This window comes from Cannabis sativa, chromosome X, assembly GCF_029168945.1.
Source record: "Cannabis sativa cultivar Pink pepper isolate KNU-18-1 chromosome X, ASM2916894v1, whole genome shotgun sequence".
Classification (NCBI taxonomy): Eukaryota; Viridiplantae; Streptophyta; class Magnoliopsida; order Rosales; family Cannabaceae; genus Cannabis; species Cannabis sativa.
Window position 1 is genome coordinate 65,677,814 of NC_083610.1, and position 13,913 is coordinate 65,691,726.

The window sequence follows — 13,913 nt, forward strand, 5'->3', positions numbered from 1 at the left end:
TTTACATGTGTGCCTATACGTATTCAAGATCAGAGTTTCACAGAGAATTTGAGAATATTCGGGCAATGAATGCTGCGGTTGCACAATATCTTGAGGAAATTGGATTTGAAAAATGGGTTCGGTCGTACTTTGCAGGGGTACGTTACAATGTAATGACGAGCAACTGGACTGAGAGCTTCAACAACACAACTAAGGATGCAAGAGGCTTCCCGATCACTGCTGCTGTAGCATTCCTGAGGTCCAAAGTCCAAAAGTGGTTTGCTTCACGAAAAGAAAAAGATAACAAGTGGACGAAACCCCTAGCACCAGAAATGGAGGAGGACTTGACATTGCATTTTGAAAAAGGTCGGTATTTGAACGTTGACTCATGCGGACCTTACACGTTGCAAGTTCACCCTGGAGGAACAGTTCTGACCGGTGGCGTAGTGGACTTGCAGGAACATACTTGCACTTGCGGCTTGTTCCAGTGCATGAAGTTTTCTTGTCCTCATGCATGTGCTGCATCTCAGGAGCGAAGTATTAGCGCGTACACACTATGCTCACCATATTACACGATAGAATATTGGAGGAGGACATATGTAGGAACAATTATGCCAGTTAGTGATGAGGATGATTGGGAATTGCCTGATGACATAAAGAACATGACAGTTGGAGTGCCTGTTGAGAAGCAACCAGTAGGGCGACCCAAGAAGCAAAAGGTTGGAAGAATTAAGAACAACTGAACTGCTTGTAACGGTGAAAGGATTATCAAATCACGAAATTGTAGCAAGTGCGGTGCCAAGGGGCACAACAGAAGCACCTGCACCTACCGAGGTTAAAAATGAATTTTTAGTTTATTTGTATTGTGATGTCTTGGACTATTATGTATTGTTATTGAATTAATGTTGGACTACTTTAAACATTGGAATTTGTGATATTTATGTTTACATAATTATTATAATTTGTTGCATGAAAGAAAGGCATAAAGTTTGTATGAACTTTTAAAAAAATATAAACATACCAATAAAAGAACTAGTTACATTGTTATCTTAATGAATACCAATTAAAAAAAAAACATATTTGTTCATGCTAAATTCTGGTAAAACAAATCTACACACCACCGCTCTCTAAATTTCTTCATATTGTCATCGTGCACATTATCAAACGTAGTCTCTAGCATACTATGCTCGATGTGCTCTATCACATACATCCCGTAGTCACCGCTGTATGAGACAATAAAAAGTAAATAAATAAAAGTATGCAAATTAAATTCAAGTTTAATAATAAAAAAATCAATTGTAATTAAGTTACCTTAATTTTGTCTGTCGAACAATGTCCCCGTCCATGACTTTTGAAGTAAAACTTCTAACCTGGCTCTCTGAGGCGGTAAGTTGAGGCACGAGGATCATGTCATGAGTCTCGAATAGGCAAGCCTGCAGCATCAAAGTTGGTAGTAAATTTTCCCACATTGCCAAGTGACTCTTGAATTCATTCGGGGAAATCGATCTGAGGCTCGAGTCAAATATGTTCAACAACCAATGATCCAGATCTACCTCTAGTGTCACCCAATGCTTTGTACTATCGAAGTAGAGGGCCATATATATTCTCTCCTTATTCTTCAAACTGGCCAAGTATTGACCTTCATCCCTTCGAATCAAATCTAATATGCCCTCACCCCACTGATAGTTAGCGTGGTCATCACCCGCAACTTCCCATCGAGCAATAACTCCTGCTGGGAAAATACACGGCATGATGACACATCTATTTAGGTACACCTTCGGATAAAAGTGTTGTTGCCTCCTCATCAAATGAAATGCCGCATCCAAATGCTAAAACATGAAAATTAAATATGTCAGAGATTAAATAAAAAGAGTTACATAAAGTCTTTATAAGCAAAAGAAGTAAAAAAGTCTTAAAAACTTACATCGTCCCCAAGCCATGTCCCCGGAGTATGTAGTTCGAGGAACCAAGCCGAATCGTGTCTACCGGTGAAGCACTCTCTCGGGTACTTGTTCCCAATCTTGCTGAGTACCCAACTGTGAAAAGTCCTGAGCAGCTTCCGATCAACCACTCTAAGTGGGTCCGCATTCATGAGTGTCTTCGTAGCCCTAGACTTCTTTTTTATTTCAGTGTACTCATCGAACCACCTAGGTCGCTTTCTCTTCCTCCGATTCTCCACGAGTTCTGGAGCTGTCTCTAACACTTGTACCTCAGAATCCTGAGTATCCCCGATCTATAATCATTTGGGAGAATGAAGTCATTTTCCGGTGATTGAGCCTCTTCTTCTGGTTGTGGCTGTGGCTGTGGCTGTGACTGTGAATCTGCTGCCGACCTTCCAGGATCTTGCAGGAGCCTCATTATGGTCTTCAACTGATCCATAATCACTGTTTGTCCTCTTAGCAGAGCGGTCTGCCCTTCCCTCAAAGTAATCTACCCCCTCTCCACAGTCTCCAACCTTGCCAAAATGGCAGGGTATACTGGATCACGAGCCTCTGAGGTGCTGGGAATAGAAGCTGACGGGGGAACAGGAGGATCCTGCGATGCTGCAGATGGGTAACACCAGACTCATCTGAAACTGAAGCTGCATATGGGTCAACACCAGACTCATCTGGAACTGAAGCTGCATATGGGTCAACACCAGACACATCTGGAACTACAGACGGTGCATGTGGTGGAGAGGGTGGAGGTGGTGTAGAGTCTCTAAATATTCGGGCTGCGTCCGCTCGTTTTTCCAATGTGGAGGCAAGCTTTTCGGCCTGGCTTCGCAAAGCATCCTGTGTTGGTTGCTCATCCTCACCCAACACAAGTTCCTCCAAGTCAACAAATAAAGGTGGCTGACCCCCAGTGATGTAACTCACAAACTCAATCTCATTCAGCTGGGGACATAACATGGAGTAAACTGTCAACTAAAAAATAAAACAAATATATTAATATAATATATGGAAATTAACATGAATTAAACATAAAGCGTAACAAACTTACATTTCTAGCAAATAATCTGATTACTTCATCCTTCCCGAGTGTAGTGTTCGACTTACTCTCCCAGTTCACCATTCTCGGAAAGTGATGCGACTTCCTCACTGCATACTAGTTGCCCAGCTGTAAGATGGCCTCGTATGCCCAATACTGCAACGCTGCAGTATAACCGTAGGATGAGTATTTTGCCTCCTTCTGAGTAACTCCCTTTTCAATCTTTTTCAACATCTTATTCTTCACATCCAAGTAGTCCTTATTACAAGTTTCCATCAGCTTGGTGTAAGAAATCTTTCCCCAGGGGTACTCGTAGAAGAATGGAAGGTTATCAACCATTCTTATGACAAAAGGAGGAACGACATTCTTCTCCTCCTTACCAGTGAGGACGCCCATAACAAATAAGGCCATCCCCAACTTGTAGACATCATCAACTTCTGTGCAGCTCTCAAAAACTCTGCGCAGTTGGCCGAAGCTGATCGAAGGATTACCGTTGAAATATTCCATAATCAACCGGTCAGAACTTCCTTTCTCTTTGATGTCTTCCTCAGTAGGGTCGGGCAACAAGTTTAACTCGGTCACCAAGCCGAACTCCACCCTGGCAAATCTACATCTCTTCCTTCCCACATAAAAATGAACCTCGTCCGGCTTGTCAGATTTGATTTTGTGAAGCATCAACTGATGAAAAAATGCTCCTAAAAATTGAATGGGCTCTCTCTCGAAAAACTGTTTGAAAGGGGATTCCCTCACCCTATCCCAGAGGATAGGTTGAATTCTTGAAATTTAGCCTTAATCTTCGGGTAGTAATAACTACCGCCGCGCCATGTGACACGACCTGTGTAATGGTTCGACACTGGAATTATTAGATGTGGAGTTCCCTGAAAAAAAAAAAAACAAGAACGATAATTAATAATTAATAATAAAAAATAAAACACTAATTGATTCATTAATAATAAAAAAAATTATTAATAATTAATATAAAACAATTATTAATAAAAAATAATTAATAAAACAATAATTAATAATTCATATAAAACAATTATTAATAAAGAAAATATATAACAATAATTAATAATTAATAATAAAACAATAATTAATAATTAATAATAAAACAATAATTAATAATTATAACTAAAACAATAACTAATAATTAAATAACTAATAATTAATATAAAACAATTAATAATTAAACAATAATTAATAATTATAACTAAAACAATAAAAAAATTAAATAATTAAACAATAATTAATAAAACAATAACTAATACTTAATATAAAACAATTAATAATAAAAAAATAATTAACAAAATAATAACTACTAAATAATAAAAAATAATTATTAATAAATAAAAAATATAACAATAATTAATAATTAATAATAAAACAATAATTAATAATTATAACTAAAACAAAAAAAAATAATTAATATAAAACAATTATTAATAAAAAAAAATAAAAAAATAGAACAATAATTTATAATTAATAAAAATTAAAACAATAATTAATAATTAATAAAAATTAAAACAATAATTAATAATTAATACTAAAACAATAATTAATAATTACTAAAAATATAACTAATAATTAATAAAACAATAAAAATTAAAACAATAATTAATAATTAATACTAAAAAAATAATTAATAATTACTAAAAAAACATAACTAATAATTAATAAAACAATAAAAATTAAAACAATAATTAATAATCAATACTAAAATAATAAATAATAATTAATAATAATTAAATAATTATTAATTGATAATAAAATAATAATTAATTAAAAAATACTTAATAAATCATTAAAAATAAAATAATACCTAAAATAATAACTAAATAATTAATAATTAATAAAACCAAAAAAAAAAAAACAAAAAACAAAAAACAAAAAACACGGTCCGATGGCTACCAATCGGACCTTCACAATTGGTCTGATTGGTAGCCATCGGACCCAAACAACACCCCCATTTTGGCACCCATCGGACCCACGTATCCCCAAACAATCGGACCATCGGACCCCATGACAGTCCGACCATTGGACTATCGGACCCAAGATACTCAAACCCCATCAGACGCGTACCATCGGACCCCTACCCATGACCATCGGACCCCTACCCATGACCATCGGACCCATACCATGGACCATCGGACCCTCTTCTTCCCCACATCCGAAACACCCCAATCACAGATCCGAAACACCCAATCCCAATTCCACAAAAATTTCTTAAATCACAAACAATAAATCTTAAACACAAACAATTCCAAACAAAATCACAAACCCAATAAATCTTAAACACTTTCTTAAAAAAAACAAAAAAAAAACAAAATAATCAAACCATACCTTCGATTTAAACATGGTTCGGCCGGTCACCGTGGGCTTGTCATCGATTGGGTGGGTCGAAGGTCGTTGTGCCGTGCGCCATCACCGTGGGTTGAGGCTTCGAGTTTTCGGTGGGTTGAGGCTCACGGGTTGAGAGAGAGGAAGAGAGAGGGGGTTGGGTCCGAGAGAGGGGGGCTGGGTCCGAGAGAGTGGGGCTGGGTGGTCCTCAGTGGTCGTCGGAGGTGGTGAAGGTAAGCCGTGGAGGTGAGTTGTGGAGTGAGCCGTGCGTTTGGGCGAGAGAGAAAGAGACAAGCTTCAGATTTGGGTTGGTTCAAATGTGAGGGGTATTATGGGGATAAAGGAAAAGTAGTCATATATTACCTATGGTATAACATTTAGGTTTAGAAAAATAATATTAGGGTTTATTATGTATAGAATTTCAAATTTCCCCTTCAATTATTATTTAATTAATTATAAGTGCATTTGTCATAGCTTCCCATAATAAATTAAAATTGTCATATGCTTTCAAAAAAAAAAAATTAATATTGTCATATATATATAGGGACACGATTTTGTCCCGTGATGTACTTTCACGGAATGTATTCTGTGGTACATTAGATGGGTCTCAGGGTACGTTACTATTTTTTAACTCTAATTACCCCTAAATCAACCCCAGCCCTCAGAGCAAATAACTCCCCTATCTAATGATTGTCGTACATCACATAATACATTCCGTGAAAGTACATCATGGGACAAAATCGTGTCCCTATATATATATTTAGTTTAATACTTTCTATCTCTCTCTTTCTCACAAAAAGATTTAGAGCACTCCTCTTATATTTTTTTCTCTCTTACATGATTAATAAAAGTAGTATTTTTTTTTTTTGATATTGTGTAGTTTATTAGGAGTTAATCTATGAATAGTTTGTATATTACTACGAGGTCGATGTCATGTTATTTTTCTATTGCTTTGTAGCTGTTTTTTTGTTGTTGTTTTATAATTATTTTCAAGTTATTATTTAGGCATTCTATAATTATTTTATAGTTATTTTTATGTATTTATTTTAGATGTTTTATAGTTTATTCGGAGTAAATTTATGAATAATTTGCATATTTAAGCGAGATTGATATCTTGTTATTTTTCGTTACTTTATAGTTGCTTTTGTGTTGGTTGTTTAAGTGTTATATAGTTGTTTTTTGATTTTTTTATGTATTTTTTTTTGTACGGTTATTTTTTAGTTTAGGTGTATTTTTCTGTTATTTTTATGTGTTTTCTTACTAAGATTGATGTTTTGCTATTTTTCTGTTGATTTATAGCTGTCTTTTTGTTATTTCATAGTTATTTTTATGTTGTTGTTTATGTATTCTATAGTTGTTATTCTGTTATTTTTATGTATTTTTTTAGTACAGTTATTGTTTGGTTATGTGTATTTTTTATCGTGTATATTTTCAGTTTATTTCATTTTATGTATCTATTGTTGTATGTATATGCATTTTGTTTTGCTATTTTTATGTTGGCTTTTAGTTGTTTTTAAGTGGGTTCCATAATTTTTTTTGTTGAACAGTTATTTTTTAGTTGTTTTTTTTATTTATGTTTATATTTTATGATGTATATTTTTAATTTATTCCTATTTCTCGAGATTTTTGGAAACAGAATAAAAACAATAAGAACTGAAGAAATAATAACTGACAGAGAAAGTATAATAAGGAACACACATGTTTTTATGTGGTTGGGGCGTTAACAAGCCTTAGTCCACGAGTCACTTTTATTCAGTAATGTATTACTTATAATAATCTCCCAAGTACCAGAGTGTATATTCGTATATTCGCCTGAGCGAAATTACGTATGATCATTCAACCCCTAATCCATGAGATTAATTGGGTATTTATAGTAGTTGGAGAATTATATTAGGGTTTTCCCTTTTCCCTCTACTGGGGAATTTACAACTGAACAATGTCCATGAGCTCACTCATGAAGTCCAGCCCATGAAGGATACAATCTGCTGACTAAGCGAATTGGGCTTGAGTTGATCAGGTCAAAACCATATTCGATTATAATGGGAGAATATTCTGAAACAACTGCCTTGTGCATATGATGGAAAGTTTCCTCTTTAATCTCAATATGATATTATTTTCCATTCTAACAGCTGTTGTTTCCTTATTTATAGGAGGAAACAAATAGGGAAACTAGAAGAGTCTTCCAGAAATGATGCACTTCCCCCTCCGGGCTCACGACTCCAGAACTGTCTTCTGAACTCAATCTGTAGAAGGCATAAGGTATCCTGAGTACAGAACAAAGGTAACTTTTAGAAGGACACGTTTGGATGGCTTGGCCCACTTTACCATTTATGAGAGTCCTACTTATGGGTTTGGAATGCTGGTACGGAATCCTCATGTCCTGTAATGACCGCTTTTAGTAATTGGGATTAGTAAAGGCAATTAGTACTAATTTCTGTTATTTTTATAATTATTTATGAATTGAATTATTTGTGGACCCCAATATTAGAAATGAGCATTAGAGTTATAATTTCTCAATTTCGGAGATTTTATTAAACTCTAGGGGTGTTTTATGAATTACATATGAAATATGTTATTTTTGTAATTTTGCTCGGTGACAACGGAAAATGCGATGGATGGCTAGATTGGTCACATGGGTAAGTTTAGAACCTTATTTCTTAGTGGTAAATATTTTAGAGAAAATAAAATATCGGGATTAAGTAGGTATTGGAATTTGACCATTTTACCCTAGCTTTAGAAATACCTTAGTTTTAAGAGAAAGGGCATTTTAGTAATTTTCAAGAGAAGAGATTTGGTGGCTGCCTTGTAAGGTGACACCTAGCATTAGATTACTTCAGCCAAAATTACACATTTCACTTTGAGAAATTAAAGAAAAAACAAAGAAAAGACCAAAAATAGAAAGAGCTCTCTTCCCTTCCCTCTCTCTCTTCGAACCAGCTCAAAACAAGGGGGAATTGCTGTTGGTTTTTGGGTGTTTCAGCAGGGATTAAAGGATTTCTTAACCAAGGTAAACCCTAGAAGCTTTGTTATTGAACTCCTTAAGTTCTTACTTGGTTTGAGTTGTGATTTTTGAAGTTGGTGACTGTTAGGGTTTAAAGATTGTGTAGTCTGATTTCTAAGCTTATTTTGAATTGATTTTAAGCTTTGGTTATTAGTTTTGAGCTCTGGTGAGGGAATTGAGCAAGCTTGAGTTTTGAAACTCAAGTTTAGGTCTTTAATGGCATAAATTGATTTTGTATGTTTTTTTTGTGAAATACTAGTTGGATTATGTTGTATATGCATTGTATAGGTGTTCTGGAAGGTTTGGTTGCATTTGGTGGAGGATTGAGCAAGAAATGGAAAGTTTGGGGTGAACTGGTGCAAACCGGCTAGACGGTTTTACCAGTACCTCCAAAACTGGCTAGGCAGGGTCCCCGAATGCTCCATTTTCTCAATTCTCGTCCATTTTAGTGTCGTAGTTGGGTGTTTCTCTATTTCCTGAGTTAGTGTAATCCCTAGAGAAAATAGCAGAACCTAGAATTGTAAGTTCGAGTTTCCCGGGATTAGGGTTTTGATCATGTGATTTACCCGGTTTCATTATGTGATTAGGGCATCCATCTAGCACGAGACTTTTCGTTCAGGTCGGCCAGCACACTTGAATCTAGAAAGAAGGTAAGAACTGTATATAATGTGTGATATTAATATCTGAGTGTATGTATATGTTATGTGTATATGCATGCTTGAAATGCTAGTTGCACTACCAACACTTGTACAGTTATGGTACAGAGTGCATCGGTATAGTGAATATTGTTTATGAATACAGTACAATGATACCAATACAAGTACATGAAAGTACTGAGGGTGTGTGGTATATCACTTAGTGGTATTCAGGGTACGAAACAAACCCTACCAACATTCGTACAGTGAGGTACGTAGTGTATGTGGTATAGCGGTTATACCCTAGTATGGAACGTTCTTACTCATCTGTTAAGCCTTGTAAATAGGTGTATGGGCGCCTAGATACAAGTCGGAAATTATGTGATATGTTATATGCTTTTCTTACTGAGTCTGTCGACTCACAGTTATGCTTCCATGTGTAGGTAAAGGAAAGGCGAAAGCTGAACAGGAGGAGTGAACCTGAGCTGGGATGAAGTTGTACATGTCAAGGTAGTGCGACCTGGAGTGTTCGGTCTCGAGAAATCTGGGGTTATATTTTGTAGTCGTTGTGCGACTTGGATATCATGTATTTTGGAATATTTGTTTAAAGGTTTGAAAACGGAATCCCGAAACTTGTCAATAATTTTGTAAATTATAAAGTTTAATATTTATTATAAAAGTTTTAATTTAACACGTTTTTCGAGAAAAATCTTTGATTAGCAAAGATAGCACTGTAATTGAAAAAGCACTGTAATGTGCCTTAGCATTAGGGCGTTACATGTCCCATTCCGAAAACACGGATAACATTTACTCCCAAACTTTTAGGATGCTGCTCATGATGGAAGCTTGCTCTGATCTCTTAATCTTAACGCGTGAATATTAGAGGAAGGGAATAATAACTCTTTCCAAGTTACTCGACCATGCATGCTAACTTTTGCCTGTGATGATGCTGCGTCCACGTCGCAGTCGAGCATGGATCAAGGCATAGTTATCGAGGAGTCATCTTCCAAGAACAATTATATTTCGGCGACTGTTCACTAACTGGCATGAAAATCAAAAAAAAGGGAATTTTCATATTACTTCACACCTTGATTTTAGTAGGCATTAAATGCGGAGATACCCGTAGATCTTTGGTCTCCCTAACTGTTGGATGAGGATTGCACTTTGTTTTGAAAAGATCATGGCCATCCACTCCTTCCTCACGTGGATCATCATCTTGGAGTATAAATACCCTTGGTAACCTTCAGTTACTACTTTTGCTTTCACTTTCAAATTTTCAAACTCTCAAATCGAACAGACTCCCTACCATCCTCAGAGCTTTGAATCGCATTCAAGGTGAATCATTCTGGAATGTGCAGTAGATTACTGCCTTCGCTTGTTGCTGAGAATAGCTCGAGAATATCCCCATCTTCCATCGCCAGTGATCAAGACGACTACTGCAGAGGAAATCGCAAGTTTGGACTTTGGAAAGGAAATTGACTCGTTGATTGCTTCTGTTTCTCGTCTTCAGGTGAGGTGTGATCGTCTTCTTGAGCCAAACCCAGCAATAATCACTTTGAACCTCCCTTTATCTTCATCAGGTATGTCCTTTTTACTTGTGTATTTGATTCACGAATTTGTTGCTTTAAATTATATATGCACGCTCTGTTTGGGGATGAAATTAGGGTTTTTTTATCTGTGCAAACACCACCATAGGCTGATTTAGGTGTTATAGATTGCTTTACTTCTCGAATTTTGCATTTAGGAATTTCATCAGATGTGCTAGCTAATTTTTTGCCCAAAATCCTTGAGGTTTTGGGTCGAATACTAGTTTATGTCGCCTCCCTTCATACATTGTTCTAGGTTTAGTGTTTGGAACGAGTAATCCTTGGGAATTACCATTTCTTAAGTAGTGTGTCTAGTTGGGACCTCTCTAAGCAGTTTATGGGGGAGGACCCCCAGCTCCCTTTCTATATTAGGTAGTTAGGGTAGCTAACTACTTGGATCTCCTTCTTCCTGTACAGAAACCATAACTACTTGGATCTCCTTCTTCCTGTACAGAAACCATGACGAAGCGTTCTTGTCGGAGAGAGGCTGACTCAGAGGAGGAGATGACAGAAACTCAAAGAGTTCCTTGAATGACAGTCCATGGGAAATAGACCAGCATGTCAACTCATTCAAGTAGTACAAAAACTTGAGGAAGTATGAAACCCAACGGGGGTTTCAAAGCATTCCAGGACTGTTCTGGAAAAGCTTTCCATACTTGGAGAGAGGGCCAGGCAATGCGCAGAAGGAGGCTTTCATGTATGGAGTTGGGCCCATATCGAGATGGGGGCACACTTGCCCGTGAGGTGATATTTTGCTAAATTCTACGCCTTAGCTGGAGTAACACCCTTCCAGTTCATCCCCTAAGTATATCGTCTGTTGGCGGATTGATATGTTTTTTGTGTTAAACAAGGAAAACTTGTGCCAACGCCGGAAGAGATCTTGTACTTTTACCAGATCAATTCCCAAGCGATGAGGGTCACAAGGACAAGGTGAGTTTCTACCGGTTGCAGATATAGCACAAGTATCCCTTGCCCAACTAGTCACACAAAGTACACGCAAGACTTTTGGGACTATTACTTCTTCACCTCTGGCTTCCCATTGAGGAGGGTTCCCACCCTAAGCTTATACTTCAATCTTGCAAGTAAGTCTTGATTCCCTTTTCGGCCCACAAAGCTCTATTTTTCTGTTATACTCATTGTATTATGATTCGCCACTATTTTCTGTATGTTAGACTGCCTTCCTCGGTCCACCTTGACTTCGGAACTGGAAGAGAGAGTCAATTTCTACAAATCCTTCTCGCCCAAGGAGTTTCAGGTGGAGTTTGGTGACCATGGAGATCTTTGGGAAATAGGTCTCATTGCCCCACTCCAAGATATAACTCTAAAGGAGTCAGTCCAAGAATCCTTGAAGAGGGACCCAAAAGATGTTAGAGAAGCCATTGCGGTTAATACTGCTGAGGAAGTTTTAAAGGCGATGAAGGCCAATGAACAATGGCTAGAAGACTGGAGAAGACAATTCCTAGCAAGCTTGAGTGAGGCTGAAGAACTGTCCATCCATTTCAATGCCTAATGAAGGTGCTCCGGGAGGACGCACTTCTGGTAGTGGTGATATGCCTTTTCGTATAATTAGGGCTCCCACTGTGTTTGATTTTGAGATGGTCAATCAGTGGGGATTTGATCCATACTTCTTGAATTTAGATCGTCATAAGTATTCTTTTAATAGATACGTAGATAGGGTAGACTGCATTGTCCATAGTCCTAACCACTTTTTCCATCCTGTGCACCATCATGTTCGAGTGGATACACTTAGCAAAATCTACTTTCTTGGATTCTTCCAATATGAAACCAATTTAGGTCGAGAAGACATTGCTCTATTTGCTAGGGGAAGAGTCAATTATGCCAGGATTAATGGTCTGGATCTTCCTGAAGTCTTGCATGCTTACTTGTTGTAAAATTCATGCCTTTTGCTATAATTTCTTTTAATGACTACTTCGTGTGTTTTATGCAAATCAACCAGCCACTCTTCAGATGAGGCTCCTAAAAAAATTCTTAGGCAGTGTTCAGGCCCGATCTAACAAAATTAAGGAGATCACCCAAAGCGAGAATGATGGCGGAAAGAACCAGGCCTCCGGAAGCGGAGCTTAGAAGACAACACCCCTAGTACCAAATTCAGAAGTGGCTCCAAAGGCTCTGAGTACGGAAGCAGTGTTGGCTGCCATCATAGACCTGATAGAGCCCACCTTGTTTGTGGAACCTCTGAATCAAATTCCCCTAGAGAATTATGGAGAAGACAATTCTGACTGTGATGGGCCCATCATGCCCAATAAGAAACGCGTAGGCTCGTCTGATGGTTGTCCTAGCAAGAAGGCTAGGGTAGAAATCAAAGAGAAAGTCCTACAACTGGTAGCTTTGAGGAGGCAAGCCACAGATTCTCAATCCCAGAAGGGAGCATCCTCTTCTAATGATGGAAGGCCACCAAGGTGAAGTACTTGTTTGTTAAGGGACAAGAAGGACCTTCCTCCGCCACCCCTAGTGCCTAAAGTGATTCCAGCCACTTCGATTCAATTGTCCAGGAAAAGGATCGAGTTGCCTCCAACATCTTTCACACTTCCTATCAGGCCTGTACAGTTGACGAAAGGGGAGGAAGCTAGACTGGAAGCGCTAGAAGAATTCTACTACCAAAGGCGCAGCTGCAAAATTAAGGAGATGAGGAAACTGGGTACCAGTATCTCTTCCAGGCGCAACGCTGAGTTCCCCAATTATGACAAGTGGAATGAGGATGCCCTTCCTATCGTAAATAGGGTTGAACTGGTGAAGAGACTCCGGCCACACGTTGGGACTGACTTGTCACCATTCTTGGCAGATCTATTAGAGCAGAGCACTACCACAAGTTGTAGGCTTGGAGTTGATAGATTTGTTGTGATGGCTAGAAGGGACCTGATGTACGTGACTAACTTTGTGAGGACTCAGGCCAATGCTGTAAGTTCAACACTCTTCTGACTTAAAATAAATTTTAGTGTTTCCGCACTGTTTTAACTTATTTGAGTTCCCTCTTTTGTAGATTGGTCTGATGGTGGAGAGGGGCTACTCCCTGGTCACCCAGTTGGCCTACGACCTAGAGGTGTTGAAGGTCGAACATGCCAATGCTGAATAGAGGAGAGACGAGGAACAAAGGGCCTTAACCGAGGCTAATGCTACCATGGAGGCCACTATTAAGCAGAGTGTCTGTGAATCTCTAGAAAAGTCTTTGTCTCGAGAGAAGAGGGCTACCAAGATAGAGAGGGACGCAGAGACAAATACAAAGATATGCATTTCAAGGCGCTTTCTCGTTTTAAAGAATTGGAGGCTAAAGTGCAGCAGGCTAAGGAGGATGTGCGGCAAGTCAAGCTTGAGGTCGATGAGAAGGATAAGAAACTCACCACTTTGTCTCAAAAGTATGATAAATAAGCCAAGATCATCGAGGAC

At 37.9% G+C, this 13,913-nt stretch overlaps 1 protein-coding gene across 1 annotated transcript; it reads right to left on the reverse strand.

Annotated features, from left to right (window-relative positions):
• Nucleotides 1-3,066: 3,066 nt before the first annotated feature.
• On the reverse strand, nucleotides 3,067-3,624 carry LOC115723522 (uncharacterized). The gene has a single exon (XM_030653017.1). The coding sequence runs from the start codon at nucleotides 3,622-3,624 to the stop codon at nucleotides 3,067-3,069; it is 558 nt and encodes a 185-aa protein (XP_030508877.1).
• Between the last annotated feature and the right edge of the window lie 10,289 nt (nucleotides 3,625-13,913).

Bases quoted from the DNA above. Each gene is read 5' to 3' on its own strand.
- LOC115723522 (XM_030653017.1), bottom strand. From the start codon at position 3,624: ATGCTTCACAAAATCAAATCTGACAAGCCGGACGAGGTTCATTTTTAT.